Genomic DNA, 17,519 nt, shown 5'->3' with positions numbered 1-17,519 from the left:
CTTAAGCTGTGTGGAAGCCCTACCCTAAGCCACTAAGGCTGAGCCTCATGTGGCTGAACGACCCCGCCCAACCCAAAGCGGCAACGGCATGCGACGCAGCAAAAGTACGTGAGCATTTCTTGAGATCTAGAGAAGAGCTTTTATGACGTCGAGGATGATTTTTCCTGATTGAAGAGATTATATTACAGGCGCCTTGGAGAATGAAATGTGCTTCCGGGGAGATAGCCATGATGCCGCTCATGTGGCGGGAGGAACTGGGCCTCTTTAAACGCCAATATCTCCAACTCCAGCTAAGCCTCAAATACCCGGCAAAAGAATGCTTGAAGCATGAGGAGTTTCAACAATTGTTGTACTCTGAGATCTTCTCGGAAGATGCAATGAAATGGTATCCGCCGCAACGGTATCAGCTGCGGGTTCTAAAGGAGCTCGTGAAGCGGATCGAAGCGAGCATTACCGATTGGGAAGAGGAAGTATGAGGATTCTCTCTCTTTTCAGTTCAAACATCTTATATCAGATATATTTTATTTGCAGCATTGATTTATCTACTCGTACACGATGACTTCCACTTTCCCAAACCAAATGTCTGACCTTTGTATCTCCACAGCAGAGTATTTCTGACGACCTAATGAACTCCTTCGCCTCCCTCCTCACCACCACCATCCCACCCGAAGCCGTCGCCGCCCAGGAGAAGTCATACGTGACCTACACCCTCTCCAACCTCCTCCAGCCGTCATCATCCGCACCATCGCCCTCACCACCGTCCTCGCCCTCCCCAACCGACCCCCCCACCATCACCATCCTCGAATCCCGCAACCTCCTCGGCGGCACCGGCACCACCGGCTTCCGCACCTGGGAAGCCTCCCTCCAACTAAGCTCCTTCCTCAGCTCCCCCACCCTCCCCCCCTCGCTCTCCCTCCGCGGCAAATCCGTCCTCGAACTCGGCTCCGGGACAGGCTACCTCTCCATCTGCTGCGTCAAGTACCTCGGCGCCACGCACGTCACCGCCACCGACGGCTTCGACACCGTGATGACGGACCTAGGAACCAATCTCTTCATCAACGACCTGCAGGACTCGCCCCTCGTCAGTACGCGGGAACTGAAATGGGGCCACGCACTGCTGGGGAATGAGGACGCGACGTTCCTCGAGCATCGGAGCCCGGATTTCATTATCGGCGCGGACGTGACGTACGATGCTGCGGCGCTGCCGGCGCTGGTTGCTACGTTTAGGGATTTGCTGGAGTTGTTTCCGAAGGCGCAGGTGGTCATTGCGTCGACGGTGAGGAATGAGGAGACGTATGGGAAGTTTTTGGGGTTGTGTGGGAGGTATGGGTTTGGGCTTGAGCATTTGGAGTGGGAGGCGATGGAGTCGGAGTGGCAGAGGGGGCCGTTTTATGAGACGGTTATGCCGGTGAGGATTTGTAGGATTACTGTGGGGGGAGGATGAGCTGGGGATGCGAGGACGCCAACGAACGCTTCGCTGCGGTTTGAAGACACGATTGTCCGTGGTGCTTGCCCCTGCGTTCTTTGAGCATGCGATCTTGCAGGGTGAAAGGGACTAACAATCATAAGTTATTATCATAGCTTATTAGAATCAAAGAGCACACGATTGCTTTCAATAGCCTACAACAAGGTAGAGAAGCTATCAGCATCAACCCAGCTCCATAGCCTATTAACACACCGTCACCTTCCGTCCCAGTGATCCATCAAATCCTCGACCAATGCAAAAACAACCCAGCAAAACCATTATACCAGCCGCCATTTCAACCTTTTTTCCAGAAGGACTTGATCCATTCGTGCAATTGTGGGCTGTGCATAGTTAGTAATGCACATTCAGCGCAAATGCGCAGGATATGGGATGCTTACTATATAGTCTGTTCCAGTGTCCATCCCAAACCATGTCTTTAAGGGCAGCAAATGCAATGACGGCGCAACATAAATTTAGGCTAATATGAGCTAAGTCATATGTACTTTGTCGGGTATTTGCAAGGCTGCATGTCTTAGATGGCCATCCGATGAACTGCCACATGGAGCCGCTCTGAGCATCTCGTAATTGTTGTTCGAGGGCTTTAATTTGGGTTTGCTGGGCCTCAATTTGCATTTGTTGAACTTCAGCTTGCTCCCTCAATTATTTGATCTCTGACATCGCATATTCGAAAGTACGATGAGGTACCGCTTGGGCGACATGATTTAGATAGATTTGTTCCTTCCTCTCAATCGTCATCCACCTCGATGACCTCCACCGCCCGACTCCCCTGCCTCGATTGCGATGCTGGGGAGCTACGCTCACTCTCATCACGCGGCACACTCCCTGCCCCCCCCTTCGACTTCCTCCTCTCCGCAGGCAGCGCCTCCGGTTTCACCGTCCACGCCCCATCCTCCGTGACCAAGATCGCCTTAACATCGAGCTCCCCATCCCTCTCGAGCTTCTCCCTGACCGACACTAAAAAGTCGTCGACGCGGAGAGCACGCGGACTCGCGTCGCCGCCGCACAGCGGGCACTTCCACACATCGGGCAGGCAGGCGACCTCCTGGGGCTTGGTGCTGCGCGAGATGAGGAAGGTTTCGAGGTCGAAGCACTCGCGGTGGCGGCAGCGGACGCCGCGGACGGGGATGGTGAAGATGCGGGAGGTGAAGGGGTCGGCGAGGTCGATGGTGAGGTTGGCGGAGACTAGGGCGACGTCGTCGTCTTCGTCGATGTTGCTGTTGGATAGTTTGGCTCGGATGTCTTCGATCATTTCTTTGGCGGTTACCCGCTGTTCTTGCAAACACATGTCTACGATCTGCTGGTGGCGGAAGACTTCGATCACTTCGATAGCAATGGAGTAGAGGATATCATTGTTGGTCTTCGGCGGCCTAGGTACCGAAACTCGCAGCGTATTTTTCTTCGTCGCACCACGCTCAAGAACGTGGGGTGTGATGTCCACGGGTCGATCTTTGCCATAGTGGCTCTTACGCCGGATTTCGATGACCGAGTCGTTCATCTCCATGAATATAGTAGGCGGCCAGTTCGTATCCGCGACAACAAAATCCGACGGCTCCATCTGGGCGTCTTTATTCATCCTGCTGCAGCAAACTCGGTACTGGAGACTACCCTGTCGCACTTCTCGAAGCATAGGCGCCGATAGATCGGATATTTTGTCCTCGGCTATGTTGGCGAATACGCGTTTAGGAACGGCGAATGATAACTCGGTGAGCAAGGGAGAATCTAACAGAGTAGTTGGCTTGACAGCAAAGCTTTGGACGGCTTGGTAATACCTATGAGCTGTCTCGTTTGCTGCCAGCCCTTCATCGGCATCGATGGGTTTTAGGACTGGACTGCGGAGATGGGCTTGATGAAGGGCGCTGCGATCAGGTTGTGGAAACTGATACGGCGGAGTGTAGCCTTGGGGCGGTATTAATTGTACCCTATTGACCTTCTGCTGTGGCTGTGGCTGTGGTTGTGGCTGTAGCGAACTGTATCCAGCGGGCATAGCAGCAATGGTTGGAATCGTCATATTGTATGTGGACGACGAGACACGGCGAGGCTGGTTCGTTAGTACAGGAGAAGAAGCAGCACTACCAGCCGCCCCAGGAAATTGTACTAATGGAGCATTTCGGGAAGCATTCCGAGAGGCAGTCCGCACAATATCATTCACCGGGCCTTGCCTATGCTGGATACTCTGCACTTGATTAGGCTGATATGGCTGCTGCATAGTTTGCGCTTGACTCGGCATATTTTGCTGGTTTGGTGTGATGGGGTATCCCTGAGATGTCTGGGATTGCCAAGGGTAGTGGTGAGGAGACGGTACTGTGGTAGACCGCGGCGAGGCAGTTAGTACCTCCGATGGCATGATAGTAGTTCGAATAGGGGCCGGCTGCCCTGCTTGCGTTGCGGGTGGGATGTTGCTTGGAGACTGTTCGCGTTCCGGCAAGTTTGGCTGTTGCAAGGGACGTGCCGCATTCGGTCCCATGTGCGCCGGTTCCCCTGGACGAATCTGTCCTATCCGGTGGAGCTGCGCGTCTCGAACAGCTTTATATTGATTGGCTTGCCATTGGTTGCGTTCGTTGATCTCCCTTTCCGTTGGCGGATATGCGGTGTTGACCCTTGCCGCCATCTGACGATGGAGCTCTTGGTCGTGGCTGAATAGTTTCTCCATCTGGGCACTGTATTCATCGTCGGGGATCCCCATATTCCGTCGAGCCGCGGTGAAAATAATGTGCTGAAGGATGGGGGAAAGAAGCCCGAATCGATTCACGAGCTCGTCCACCAGAGGTGGGTATCCTCTATGAACGCATTCCGGGACATATTTTGACCATTCTATCGATAGCCTGGCTAGGAATATCGCCACGTTGTTTACTGTTAGGCGGTATTGGTCCGATCTGTACATAAGCTCCGACAGCTGGTTTGGGAAAACCGAGAAGAATTTCGTGTGGACCAGAGAGATGGCGGTGTTAGGCATGATAAGTTGGCCGATAATTTGAAATGCCGCCTCGAGAACAGACCCCCCCCGTTGAGGCATTGTGAGCGTCGTCGCCGTATCAGGGTCAAGAGAGTAAAGGCAAAAGATTTGATGGAGCGCAAAATAAAAGTAGTCGTCGCTCTCACACGCCTTCTGAAGCATGTAAAACCTTTGCCGCTCGATATTCCTCGCGAGATTCTGCATCCCTCCATGCAAATTGAGATGCTGCTCGATAAGCGGCAGCATAGTTTTCAGGCTTGGGTGGTTCGCGGATCTGATTGTTCGCTCCAGTTAGTGATTTACCTACAGATAGAGAGGATATTCCATACGTCATCTTGCGCCTCTTCGCTGGAGGAGCTGGCGCCTGCGGCGTATAGCCATTCAACACCGCTTGCCTGGTCCAGGGGTTATGCGGCTCGTTGTTTGTATTCCTTTGTTGGACCATCGGTGGCTGCTGAGTCGAGGGACTCCGCACTGCCTGTGGTTCGTTGCTTGTATTCCTTTGTTGCATCAAAGGGCTCCGCACAGCCTGTACCCCAGCATCTATATCCCCTTGCTGAATCACTATAGACGATTGCTGTGTCCCAGGCCTCCTTACAGCTTGTAGCTCAACATGTGCACTCGACTCCGGGCTCGTCACCAGCGGCCGCTGCGCAGCCATCCCAACCTTCTCCTTTTGAACGACGCGACTCGAGTCCGTTTCCCCAGCAGGGCTAGGTTCATCGCTAGGCGCCGGCGACGGAAGTACAGTACTCGTCGAAATCGGTCTACTATGCGCAGGTATACGTCAGTTTCAGTTCCTCACCCTCGGGCGAGACTGATGGAAACGGGAGTGGGTGGGCTGAGTTTCGCCGCTGGTATGGTCGCGTGCGCACTCACCTATTGTCACTCCCCCTCGCAGCCAGGACCGACGTTCGCTTGGCGCGTGAAATCGTACTCGAAGGCGCTGCAGCTGCTGCTGTGCCGTTCATCCAGGACCTGACCTGACTGTCGCCGAGGAAGAGGTTCACAGTCGAGTTGGTGGATGCGATCTGCTGCACGGTCCCGGGGCCAGCGTGGGCGGTCTTATCTTTATCTGATCGTTTCCGCATTTTGTGGGAGCTGTTGTCTGGGCGGTGTAGGGAGTAGGGTGGTTCATTCAATGGGTTCTACTCCGTACTAGAATCGTAAATGGAGAAAGAAAGAATATATAACGAATATATATATTATATCCCGAATCCTCGCCCCGAGGAGGCCCAGGACAAACAGGGGAAGACAATGGAATCCCGAGTTTGGGTGGTGAAGAACAAAGGAAGTTGTTGGGTCTGTTTGTTCTTCGATTTCCGCAAACAGGGTGGGTGGTCTAAAATTAGGGGTCCCACACTCCAACACACTCCAACACACTCCAACACATTTCAACAGGCAACATGCACTGTAGCATCAATAATTGGACGGGAACGGCGCTTAGGGAGCAGGGGGACTATGTAAACCAACAGAAAACAGAAGGGGATGGGGACAATGGACTGGAAGGGTTGGAAGGGTTGGAAGGGTTGGAAGGGTTGGAAGGGTTGGAAGGGTTGGAAGGGTTGGAAGGGTTGGAAGGGTTGGAAGGTGGTCACCCACGATCGTGACCGCCGCCTTTGTATGATTAATCTCTTTTTTAACTCGCATTCTTGTTGCCGCTCTACTATATAACTATATAACCCCCCAATCCACCAGATCACCTATTTCCGTGATTACAAGGCGTCTCAGGGTTCATTTTCATAAACTATTTCATCTGTATCTTATCCCATCATCCCATTCCATTCCATTCCATCCCAATCCCAATCCCAATCCCAATCCCAATCCCCAAAGTCCCCCATCTCCCTCAATCTATTGGTATCAGCTGGATCCGGAATATATATATACCCCCCGGCCATCCTCCCCATTCCCAAACGTATCTAAATTAGAAGAATTGAATCCTTTATGCAAAAATATCAGAAAATTGCATCACCCCAGATCGAGCATCCATATCATGCCCACATACAACCTCCTCCGCAGTCTGGTGGTGCTTCCATATGATCCATATAGCGCCACACACAAACCACCCCCTCAAAGAGACGCCCGGCCTAAGCAGTCAAAGGCATCTTCCCCTCCCCCTCCCCTCCCCCGCGGGACTCTCCTCCCCCCCCACCACCTCACTCCCATCCCCCTCATCCCCCCCTCCTCCCCCTCCCCAAACTCCACCCCCCTAATATCCAACCCCCCCCCACTCTCCCCAGCCACCCTCTCCTCCCCCTCCTCAAGATTCATCAACGCCGGCGGCCGATGCCTCATCGCCCTCGCCTTCGCCAGACTAATCGTCTTCTGCTGATACGTCGTCGTGACCGGCGTCGTATCATCCCTATCGATTGTCGCCTTCATCAGGGCCGCCATCCAGAGGCGTCCCTGCGCGATGTTCGGGACGGCGAAGTAGTGCACCGTTGGCTTGGTGAAGGTGACTGCCCTCGACAGGCCGGTGCGGGGAGGCATGAGTTTGAAGATGAACATCGAGTCCGCCTCGGTTTTCAACCCCTTCTCTGCTTCGGCTGCGGCGTCGGTGTCGGCGGTGGTGGGTGTTTGTGCGCCCTGTGGACTATTCGGGCCGGATATCGCACTGGTGATGGTAGCGTGCAGCCCCGTAAGTCTATCGTTATCGGCGGGTAAGACGCGGTGGAAGGAGATGTCAATGAGTCCCTTCTCCTCCGTGTCGTTCTCAGAGTAGTAGTACGACAATCTGCGCCCCTTGAGGATGAAGAGGCGGGGTTTCCAGGTCGTCATTATGTTCATGCTCTTCTTCTTCATCCAGCCGCTGTAGTCGCAGTTCTCCATCGCTTCTTTGGGGGAAATATGCTGTAAGCCGCGTGTGTAGGCGCTCGTTTCTTTCTTCCCCTTCTTTCGGTTTGAGCGTGCTGCTGCAGAGAGAATCGTGCTCTTTGATGTATTGGAGGATTCTAGATCAAAGCTTGGTCCGCCGGATGGAGTGCTTGAGCCGGTTCGTGATGGGGAGCGGTTAGAGTCTGTCGGCGATACGAGCTGCTGGTCAACACCGTTTCTTGCCCTCTCCTTCCCAGTCACCGCGTCGGATATAGCTCTGAAACCGCCTCCTCGCGCCGCTGCTGCATTGAACCAATCCGTCGCCCTGCCACCAAACTGCGTCTTGGAGGGGCCGGCTAAGGGGATGCCATCGAGCTTGGTCACCATGGGGGACGGCGTATCCTTTGGCGGCGGAGCCGGACGAATAGACCCCACAGAAGGCGTCCTCCTCGCGCCAGCAACACCATAATACTTCTGTCCCGCCGGTGACAAATGCGGCTGCTGCAACGAATCAATACTCCCAAACCTCGAATGCCTATTAACAGTAGTAGCGCTCCTCAGCCTCTGCTCGTCCGTATAACTCGACTGTCTTGAATGCGACCCCGTCCTCTTACGCAACACATTCTTCGTCCGGCCCTCTGCTTCTGTCCCCGAGAAATAGCCCCGGTCGAGGTCGTAGGGCGTCGTGCTGGTGATGGCGGGGAAGGCTTCGTCGCTGGCGGCAGGGTGGACGCCGGCTTGGGATGCGGGGCGCATGCCGGCGGAGGGGGTTTCGTCGCCCATGGTCCAGTTCCGGTCAAAGGAGGGCAGCTTCTTGTGGCCTGATGACGCCATGGTTGGTGTTGTTGCCTGTGGACCGTCTGGGGACTTTGCTTGGTTTAGCAGTGTAGGAGAATCGATCGAGGAGTGTCGTCTTGAGTGATTGAATTCTCTGATTGACGCAGCAGACGGACGACTCTGTCCCATGCCCGGTCTTTGTTGCTCCTCAGGAAAAACAGAAGACTGGCCCATCAAACTCAGGCGCCCAGTTTGCCTTTGCGAGGAGTACCGCGTGCTTGCGCTGTAGTACTGACTCCTGGTCCCTCCAACATCCGAGCCCATCTCACTCCCATAGATAGACGGCACACGTCGAGACCCAGAAGGCGTCATAACCCCATGAACCTCATCCTGCAGCGCCTTAATCTTCTGCCAAGTCTTCAACCGTCTCCCCACCGGCCCCAGCTCAAACTCCTTCAAGAAGATCGTACTCTGGTCCATACCCAGTAGCACATCTCCCGAAATCTCCTGATTACGGAACACATCACAGTGCGCCTGTTCCACTCCCGCCGCACCAAGATGCTCAGCGACCTGCGCAGCCGTCCACTTGCTAACCTCCGCACGATTAAACTCCCTCGCCTCCTCCTCATCCGTCTCCGACCCATTAATATAAGACGCCCTCCTGTCAATATGACTACTATACTCGCTCCCCGAGTCATTTGTCCCCCTCCTCTCCGCAATCCCCCCACCGCTGTTCCTCGGCGTACTCATATTCGAAATATGCTCCTGGATCACACTCAGCGTCTCATTCATGACCGGGCTCTCCTGCCCCAGCCCCAGCGCCACCCCAGACGAAACCACGCTCTTTGGTACCACCGAAATCGGCTCAACGACAGTCGGCAACGTCTCCTCGCTGGCGTACGTCTGGCTAGCAGACTGCGGCGTGTTCAGCGGCGATGGCGACGGCGGTCCTGCATCCAACACCTGCGATGCACTAATATGTCTCTCCACCTGCGTCGTCTTCGTCGCCTCCTCCACCGGCACCGAATTCCTCGTATCCAGAGCCACCGGTGGCGGGGCCGCCTCCAAGGGCGCTGGTGCTGGCGTCTCAGCGGTAGGCGTTGTCTGTTCGGGCGCTGGCACGGGTCTAGGGGTCGCCGCCGCCACCGGCGGCATCTGCGTAACAACCGGCGGACCCTGTGGCGCTGTCTTAGTATAAACTACAACAAATCTCTTGTTAGTCACAGTCGCAGAGCCGAGCTTGAGAAGGGGTTCTCTCACCCTCTGGAAATAGTCCCGTCGCGCCGTCCGTGAGGTGTTTCCCGAGATACCATCCATCCCCAAAATCATCATCTCGCTCGACCAATTCGACGCGGTCGCCGCGCGTGAGGGTCAATTCATCGGAGCCGCGTGCGATGAAGTCGTCTGTGTACACACTGGGTTAGCTGGGGTCAACAAACCCCCTCATCACGAGGGGGGACAACGAGGTGAAGGGTCGCCACTGCCGGCGTCGCGAGGCCGTCGTCGCATCTTGCCACTGCGCATCCTCCCTTCCTTCCTGCGCGCTGAGAGTTGTCGGGCGGCCATGTAGGAATCACCACGGAGTGAACTTACGGATGACCAAAAGAATCTGGCCCTTCTCTGGCCGCGGCTTAGTCTTGTCTGGCAATGGTGACGCCATTGTGTAGTGGGTGTGGTGTCGTCGTCCCTTACGTCGCGCGTGGAGCTGCCCTCCCTTACACACGGCGCATGCGTGTCTACAGTTTTCTTTCTTGTGAGGTTTTGTGTCCTTTGTGTGGAGGATGGGCTCCGTTTGTTGTTTGACTTTGTGGCGTTTGCGTGAGGGTGGTGGGGAATGTTGCGTTGTTTGTTGATGTGTGCCTTGGCTGGGGAAGGGATTGGGGATTGGGGTGTGGTTGTGGTGGTTATGGTGGTTGTGGTGGTTGTGGTGGTTGTGTGGTTGTGGTGGTTGTGATGGTTGTGATGGTTGTGGTGGTTGTGGTGGTCGTGGTTGGGGATTTCGAGAAGTGGTCTGTGGAGTGGAAGGCGGGATTGACGCAGTGCAGTGTACAAGTATGTACTCGGTGACGACTCGGGGAACGTTGGTGAATGAAACCCGATTGAAGGGAAGTAAAGGTCGAAAAGTCCACAACAAGAGTAGCTTGAAGTGTCTTTTCGAATAGGAGTGAGTTCTTTGCAGGCGTTTGTATTAATATCGGCACTTTTTTTCGGAGCTCAGGTTCACATCCCCATGGCACCGGCCGGCAAGTTCGAGTCATCGATCCATCAAAAGTTACATCTAAACACTCCGTATAGTTCCAGGTTACGGGTACACCGTGTACAAAGGCAGGCGTGAGTTGTCAATATCCTTTGTTTACTCGCCATCTACTTGTTATATGATCTACATACATTACGTCCCACGCAATGGCGCCTGGCCCGGCTGCTCCTGCACTCCTACACAAAAATATATCTCTAAAACTTATCTTGACTTATCTTAACTTTTGACTTATTTTATCCATAATTGGGATAACTGCTCCTGCTGAATTACGCTACATAGTCCGTAATACTATGCTGCATAACTTAGTCCTCTATGGGGTAAGTTAATCTTAATCATCGTCAGTAACACGCCGACATGCATGGGGCTAAGTAGGCGGGCGCTATATGATTCAGCCCTCAGACCCTCCGACAACCAAAGCGTCAGCGCCGCTGGCACATGACGTGTTCAAGGCACGGTATGATTGATGTACTGTACCTATATCTTATGGGTACGGCAGCAAAACTATAGTACCCTTCATTCCATTCCATTCCATTCCAGTCAGGGGTATGCCATCCATTCCAACGCCATCCGCCATCCGCCATCCGCCCCTCTAAAAACAATAATGCTCCGTAAACAGCGCAATCCCCTGCGCCCCCGTCCCCTTATGCACCCCCCTCTCATCCGACAGAGCCGCCACATGATTCCTCACACACGCCACGATACTCTCCCCCCCGCAAACAGTGATTAGCGTCTCCCCCGCCGTAACCTCCACAGGGCGGCGAATGAACGCGCCTATGTCGGGCCGGGAGGAGGAGTAGATGATTTGCCGATTTGTTTTCAACAACGTCGTCGTTTCGGATTCTGCCGAGTTGGTTCTCGTCCATGTGGGGGGGCGCTCGATCATGATGGATGTGAAGTCGCCCTTATCTGTGCTGGGGGTGATGGGCCTGGTCTCTATGGGAATGATTCCCCTCTCCACGTCTGATTTTTGCGTCGCTGCTGCTGCCGCGGTGGGGTTGGAGACTTCGACCGCGAAGTTGGGAGCCATGTCGAAACTATGGCATTGGTTGTTCGAGCCGAAGCAACTCTTTGTCCCGGTCGAGGTTCCGCAGGTCACAGCGATCCGGACTGTGAGGGCGATGCCGACGCGTTCTGCGGCGGTGATAGCGGCTTTTACACGCCCGATGTAGCAGTCTGTCGAATCGCGTTTGCGCACAACATGGAGCATCTCGATGCGACGCACGCAGCTCAGGCCATCCGTGTTATTGACCATGCTTTCCAGGATAGGTAGTGTGAATGTAATCCCCGTCGAGGCCGATATCAGGATCAAAGTCTCGAACGCGGCCCAGGTAGGCGGACGGCCGAGGGGTCCAGTGATGATTGCAGTAACCCCCTTATCTTGTTCCTTCGTAGCAGCAGCATGAAGGCGCTTTGTGAAACCGCCCCTCTTCTCGACGAGCAGCTGTATCGAGGACGCGCTAGACGTGTCCGAGCAGACGCTAGCGATCGTGAAGGGGTGTGCTTCCAGAGGCCCAATGGAGGGGATGCGGAGGTAGATGTGCTGACCAGCAGCCCATTTAAACTGTACGTCGTGAATGATGACTTCCGTCATCTCGGTGTTCACAGCCCTGATCTCGGCACGGTGTCCGATGAACTTAGATAGTCCGCTCCCCGTCCTCCCTGACGCAGGAGCATTTGTCCACGCGGTCCAGGCGTACATGGCTAACTTATCGAACACGAGCGCCGCAATTGCAAACCAGATGTTGTACCGCGCGTAGGCCGGGACGTGCATCCACAGGAGCCACAAAAAGACTGCTGCCGCCGCAATATGCTGGAGAACGAATAGCTCGTACGAGAAGCTGCGGATTGGCGTTAGGGAGGTGATGAATGTCCACGCCAGAACCGACCATGCCCCAATCCCATATTTCACCATCGTCATCATCTGCAGCTCCACCTCCACCAAATCAGCGCGGTACCATTCGACATAGAAGAAGCCGCCGTGGACCGTGACCGTCACGAGGAGAGTCCTCGACACCCATCTATGAAGCCAGTTAATCCGCTCGTGCGAGCTACCGGATAGTAGACCGATGAGACTGGCTTTCGACGCCAGGAGGTACACGAACGGGACCTGCGTGGCCGACACCCAGGCCGCGCGGAAAGCCACCTTTTCGTAGTAGTATGCGTCGAAGGTGATGGAGTGCCACAGGAGCATGTAGAGGATGACGGCCATGTAGATGACAACGATGAGGCTGCGGCCGAGGGAGGGGGGACTCAGCCATGACACCCAGCGGTTGTTGATGTGGTATTTTGGAGCGGCGATTTCGCGGAGGATGGCGCTGCCTGTTGCGAAGGCTTGGCCGAGGGCATTGCGAGGCCGGGTGGGGTGTTGGACAGCGCGGAGTTTTGCTAAGCGTAACCTGTGCATAACGGTCAGATGGTAGTCTCAACGTATTATTGTACGGGAATGAGAGGGGAGCAACCAACCTGGTGCGTGTCTCTGCGATCTGGAAGATGCGGAGAAGAGCTGTGAATCCCAGGACCGCGGCTATGATATACCAGTAGCTACGCGCCATGGACGAGTTGGTATGGACAAAGGCGGCGCTGTCGGAGCTCATGTCCATGCCCATGCCCATATTCATATCCATCCCCATCTTGGCTTTGGGCGTTGCGACCAACACGGGGCGGCTTTGACGTCAAGGTAGATGAATGATTTTACAAAAACGTCAAGTACGCACGCAACGACCCTTCTTCCTTCTTCTTCAAAGTATGATTTAATATGAAATTAATATCCCCGAGACATAACCACAGTCTTATCGCCCGGGCGTCATCCCCCTCAGCCTCAGCATCCGTGAATCTGGCACGCACCACTTGTAGTCTGTAACTCGAGCCTTGACTCGAGCCTTGACGTCAAGGATCACTGGTCGTGCCTTGGACATGGTTTTTGCACGCTTAGCACGGTAGATTCTCGCCATGTGGGCGTCTGGTCGTGCGTGAAGCCAATCAGAAAGTGCTCAAAGTCACTCGGTTTGGCTCGGTGACGCTAGCCGCAAAACAACGTGCTCACAGCTTCTCACGGCTTCTCACGGCTTCTCACATCAAGGGCTGAGCTGCTTAAAGGGCCGGGGTGTACGTAAGTCTCCGTAATTCGAGTGCGATTCGGGTGCGTTTATTTATCGCTTCCGCTTCCGGCAGTGGCTAGGGGAAGCTATAATATAGTCGGCGACGATCCTTGAATCTGTCGTCCTTTGCCCCCCTTCCGTTCCCCAACCCCAGCCGTCTAGGGTCCATTAAACTTGCTCATCCCCAAACCGACCCTCCTTTTAAAGACCGACCTGCCGCCCTGCCGCCCTGCCGCTTATTGCTTATTGATCGTCCACAGCCTCATAATATTCCAAGCCAACCCCCCCCCCTTTCAGCCTTCGCATCGAAATCCACCGTCGCACGACAATTAAGGATCAAACACAGCACCTCCGTCACAATGCTCAACGTCAACGTAGTTCTCCTCGGCCTCGCCGTCGGCGTCGCACAGGTCAATGGTCACTTCAACCTCAACTACCCCACCACCCTCGGCTTCGACGACGAGAAGGAAGCTACGGGTCCCTGCGGCGGCTTCAAGCCCTCCCTCGACAAGACCACCGACTTCCACATCGGAGGCGACGTCATTGCTGTCAGGACCACTCACCCAAAGGCCAATTGGTTCTTCCGCGCCACCACCAACCCGACGGCCGCTGGTGGCTGGGTCAACATCCTTCCTGAGATCGAGCAGACCGGGCTCGGATCCTACTGCGAGCAGAACCTGAAGCTGCCCGATTCGTTTGCCGGCAAGATAGGCTTCGTCCAGGTTGTCCAGCATGCTGTTGATGGCGACCTCTACCAGGTAAGCAATCCCTTGCCCCTCCTTCCATTTGAGATGTTAGCTAACTGGGTTTAGTGTGCTCCCGTCAACTTCGTAAACAGCGTCGCAGCCTCCATCCCATCGGCTTGCACAAACGCAACCGGTCTCACTGCCACCGCCTTGGCGGGCGCTGCCTCCTCCGGCGCATCCACCACCGGCTCCTCGCCATCCTCTACCACCGGAGGAAGCGCCGCATCGACGACCTCTAGTGCCGCGGCGAAGACCTCGACGGGTGCAGCGTCGGCGATCGGTGGGAGTGACGTGTTGGGCGCTTTCGGCGCTGCTGCCATGTCTCTTGCGGCGCTGTTTGCGCTTGTCCTATAATACCCTGTTTGATATGGAGTTTGAGAGCAGATGGCCTTGGGATAGGGCTTTTTTTGTAACTTAAAAGAATAATGGATCGATGAAATATTTGAAATTGTCGCGGACACTAATGAACTGGCTTGTTCAATGCCTTGCTTTGCATTTGTTTTAGTGACTCTGTTATGACGAGAGTCGCAAATACGGCTGCGGTGTAAAATAGAACGGGTGTACATAAATAACCATGGTAGTACCGTCGCGCATATGTCTTGGTAGCCCTTGCTTACCGTTCTCGCAAGTAAAAGAAGCCATAGTTGCTCTCAAGTACAAGAAGCGCGATGGTATATGTTGCAATCCCTCTCAAACATCCCCTCTCTCTCCAACGGCGTGCGGTCGTCCAACGCTCTTGGCTCGTGGAAAACCACACCCCTGCAACAAAACCATTTGTTTACCTGGTTGCCATCCCGTCGCGAAACCCCTACTAAACTTCACGACCACGAAACATCGCTTCAACATTTCCGCGCACGCCACGAGCCAACTCGTAATTTGTCGATTGAATGAAGAATGATATATAACATCTAGACGCCCACCTCTACGACACCAACAGCGCCGACATACCCCGGACATGGAGACGGATAACCTGCGCACCGCGTCGGTGTACATCAACAACTTACTCTTATCGCGCGGCCTACTGAAGAATGGACAGAACCTTGATTTTGCGCACCCCGAGCAAGGGGAAGGGGGCTCAGAAGGAACAATGGGGAGGATTATGGGGGTAGTCAATGATTTGATCCTGCGACGAGACGTGCGTTCCTCCTCCCTTTTTTTCTTTCTCACCCACCCATCTCCCAGGGATCAAATTGGCTAATAGAACCCCAGCGCGACGCAACCCAGCGCGAAAACCTCTCCAACACAATCCGCACCCTCCGCGCCGACGCCCTGCGCCAAACCACCGACCTCACCCGTCTCCAAACCAAGCACGCCGAAGCGCAGCGAAAACTCGGGCTCTCTGAAGCGACAGAGCGGGCGCTAAGAGCTCAATTACGTGGCGCGGAGGGCGCGGCGAGAGGCTTGCGCGAGGAGATGGGACGGATGCGGGTGCTGGTTGGGCAGGCGAGGGCGCTGTGCGCGAACGAGGTGAGGAAGAGGGAGAGGGTTATTGAGGGGTTGAAGAAGCATGTTGGGGAGGGGGGACGGGCGAGGGGGAGCGGAAAGACGGTGGGGGTTGCGACTGTTACGGTTTTAGCGGGGGTTGGGGGGGAGGATGGGGGGGAGGGAGGGGTGGTGGCGGTGGGGGAGAGTGATTATGATCTTAGGCAGGAGACGAATGAGTTTTTGACGGAGCTGGCGAAGGGGTTGAGTGAGGAGAGCGAGAATTTGGGGATGTTGCTTAGGACGACGGTGGAGAGTTTGAAGGCGCTTTCGGGGTGGGAGGGGGAGGAGCGGGGGGGGAGGGGGGCGGAGTTGGTGATTAGTGTTGATGGCAGTTATGAGAATGTTGCGGCGGAGATTGATTCGGTGATTGAGCACCTCCGGACGCTTTTGACGAATCCGAGCTTCGTGCCTCTTGAGGAGGTGGAGGTGCGCGAGGATGAGATTATTCGTCTTAGAGAGGGGTGGGAGAGAATGGAGTCGAGGTGGAGGGATGCGGTAAGGATGATGGATGGGTGGAGGAAGAGGATGGCGACGAGTGGACAGACTGTTAATCTGGAGGAGCTGAAGGCTGGTCTGGAGCTGAGACCGGTCAGGGACCTATGCGGCAAGGACCAGAATACCCAGGACTTGGAGGATGGCTATGAAGAGGGCGATACGCAGGCGGATATCGATGCCATGGACGACTCGCAGGTTCCAGGTGGAGAGGATCTGACGCCAGATCTGGATGAAATGAGCGATGCCAGCTCGTTTGAAGAGGAGCCTGAAGACTTCGTTGTGGAGCCGACACCCCAAATAACGGCTCCACCCGTGCCGACAGCGAAGCCTGTGGAAGATGAGATTGAGGAACAAAAGCAGAAACGAAGCGGGCGCGAACGGCGGGTCGAGCTCAGTAGTAGCCTCAACACACAAGAAGACAACAAGAAGAAGCGGAAACTCGACCCTCATGCCCCTCCAAGCTCAACCTCGCGGGTTTCGAAACCGCGAACAGATAGTAGCTCAGACATCAGCAGCTCGCGTCGTACACCAGCACCACGCAAAGAGCAGGTCGCTGAAAGACAACCAGAGCCAGAAATGGCTCCCGCGCCCTCATCGTCCCCTGGCCCACCACCACAACTCTCGCCCCTCCGCCCAATCCCCGACCCCAACCACAGGCGCAACAGCGAATTCACCACCATCGTCGAAGAAAACACCTGGGACTTCGCCCAAATGGAGCGGTCTGACCCTGCCCCGCCATCCGACGAGATATCCCTCCTCAAAACCTCTAATGCGCACCACGACGCACCCCCGTTGATGACCGAGCAATCCGCCCGCCAGGGTGCTTCCACGCCCCTAAAATTAACCGGCGCCTCGCGACCCCCCCGCCCGGCCTCGGCGATGGCCCAGGAGAGCCCGCTGACTATGGCGAGTATAGCCGCGAAACTGGCGGCGACGGAGCGGGAAGCGGATGCGGCGCGTGTGCGTGCTAAGTTGAAGGCGGCGAAGTTGAGTTCTGCGGCTGCGGCGACGAATTTAGCACCCCCGTCGAGAAGGAGTGGGGAGGAGGGGGAGAGGGAGCCGGTTAAGGGCGGGGATCTTGGGGGGGGGAGGAGGTGGAGGTTCCGAGGAAGAGGAAGGCGGCGGGGAGGTTGGGGACGAGGGCGAGTAGGAGGAGGAGTACGTTGAGTCCGTGGGAGTTGGAGAGTTTGATTTTGGGAGGGGTGGGGGAGGGTGCGGGGAAGTGAGTGGGCTTGCTGTCGGTGTGGGTGTATGGGGGGATAATGATGGGATGAGAGTGCGATACCACGCGCATAGCGAGGCGTTCTGTCGTTTGCTTTCTGGGGGGGATAATGGATATGGCAGGAGTTCCCTAAGTCAACTTAATCCCAATTATCATATGTTAAGCTACTCCAGCTGGAAGGCTGGC

The 17,519-nt window shown here is 55.4% G+C and overlaps 7 protein-coding genes across 7 annotated transcripts; 3 read left to right on the top strand and 4 right to left on the bottom strand.

Moving 5' to 3' along the window:
- Positions 1 to 83: 83 nt before the first annotated feature.
- Positions 84 to 1,444, top strand: VC83_03100 (uncharacterized protein; the record flags this gene model as incomplete). Its single annotated transcript, XM_024466749.1, has 2 exons — positions 84 to 470; positions 608 to 1,444. Exons 1-2 carry the CDS (start codon positions 201 to 203, stop codon positions 1,442 to 1,444), a joined length of 1,107 nt encoding a protein of 368 aa, XP_024325319.1. The 5' UTR covers positions 84 to 200.
- A 766-nt stretch (positions 1,445 to 2,210) lies between these two features.
- On the bottom strand, positions 2,211 to 5,966 carry VC83_03099 (uncharacterized protein; the record flags this gene model as incomplete). The annotated part of the gene is made up of 3 exons (XM_024466748.1): positions 5,319 to 5,966; positions 4,769 to 5,209; positions 2,211 to 4,713 (listed from the first exon to the last, which is right to left on the bottom strand). Exons 1-3 carry the CDS (start codon positions 5,528 to 5,530, stop codon positions 2,211 to 2,213), a joined length of 3,156 nt encoding a protein of 1,051 aa, XP_024325501.1. The 5' UTR covers positions 5,531 to 5,966.
- A 277-nt stretch (positions 5,967 to 6,243) lies between these two features.
- Positions 6,244 to 9,690, bottom strand: BOI2 (polar growth protein; the record flags this gene model as incomplete). The annotated part of the gene is made up of 3 exons (XM_024466747.1): positions 6,244 to 9,229; positions 9,291 to 9,434; positions 9,624 to 9,690. The coding sequence occupies 3 exons, from the start codon at positions 9,688 to 9,690 to the stop codon at positions 6,510 to 6,512; spliced, it is 2,931 nt and encodes a 976-aa protein (XP_024325502.1). The 3' UTR covers positions 6,244 to 6,509.
- Positions 9,691 to 9,934: 244 nt separating this feature from the next.
- On the bottom strand, positions 9,935 to 10,288 carry VC83_03097 (uncharacterized protein; the record flags this gene model as incomplete). Its single annotated transcript, XM_024466746.1, has 1 exon — positions 9,935 to 10,288. One exon carries the CDS (start codon positions 10,286 to 10,288, stop codon positions 9,935 to 9,937), a length of 354 nt encoding a protein of 117 aa, XP_024325507.1.
- A 62-nt stretch (positions 10,289 to 10,350) lies between these two features.
- Positions 10,351 to 13,425, bottom strand: VC83_03096 (uncharacterized protein). The gene is made up of 2 exons (XM_024466745.1): positions 12,751 to 13,425; positions 10,351 to 12,683 (listed from the first exon to the last, which is right to left on the bottom strand). Exons 1-2 carry the CDS (start codon positions 12,915 to 12,917, stop codon positions 10,877 to 10,879), a joined length of 1,974 nt encoding a protein of 657 aa, XP_024325508.1. The 5' UTR covers positions 12,918 to 13,425; the 3' UTR covers positions 10,351 to 10,876.
- On the top strand, positions 13,420 to 14,774 carry VC83_03095 (uncharacterized protein). The gene is made up of 2 exons (XM_024466744.1): positions 13,420 to 14,143; positions 14,198 to 14,774. The coding sequence occupies exons 1-2, from the start codon at positions 13,745 to 13,747 to the stop codon at positions 14,483 to 14,485; spliced, it is 687 nt and encodes a 228-aa protein (XP_024325509.1). The 5' UTR covers positions 13,420 to 13,744; the 3' UTR covers positions 14,486 to 14,774.
- VC83_03094 (uncharacterized protein) lies at positions 14,775 to 17,278 on the top strand (the record flags this gene model as incomplete). The annotated part of the gene is made up of 2 exons (XM_024466743.1): positions 14,775 to 15,266; positions 15,341 to 17,278. The coding sequence occupies exons 1-2, from the start codon at positions 15,087 to 15,089 to the stop codon at positions 17,276 to 17,278; spliced, it is 2,118 nt and encodes a 705-aa protein (XP_024325510.1). The 5' UTR covers positions 14,775 to 15,086.
- Between the last annotated feature and the right edge of the window lie 241 nt (positions 17,279 to 17,519).

This window comes from Pseudogymnoascus destructans, assembly GCF_001641265.1.
Source record: "Pseudogymnoascus destructans isolate 20631-21 unplaced genomic scaffold scaffold_7, whole genome shotgun sequence".
NCBI classification, from domain to species: domain Eukaryota; kingdom Fungi; phylum Ascomycota; class Leotiomycetes; order Thelebolales; family Thelebolaceae; genus Pseudogymnoascus; species Pseudogymnoascus destructans.
Note: the sequence above shows the minus strand (reverse complement) of the source record. Positions and strands in the feature narration are given on the sequence as shown.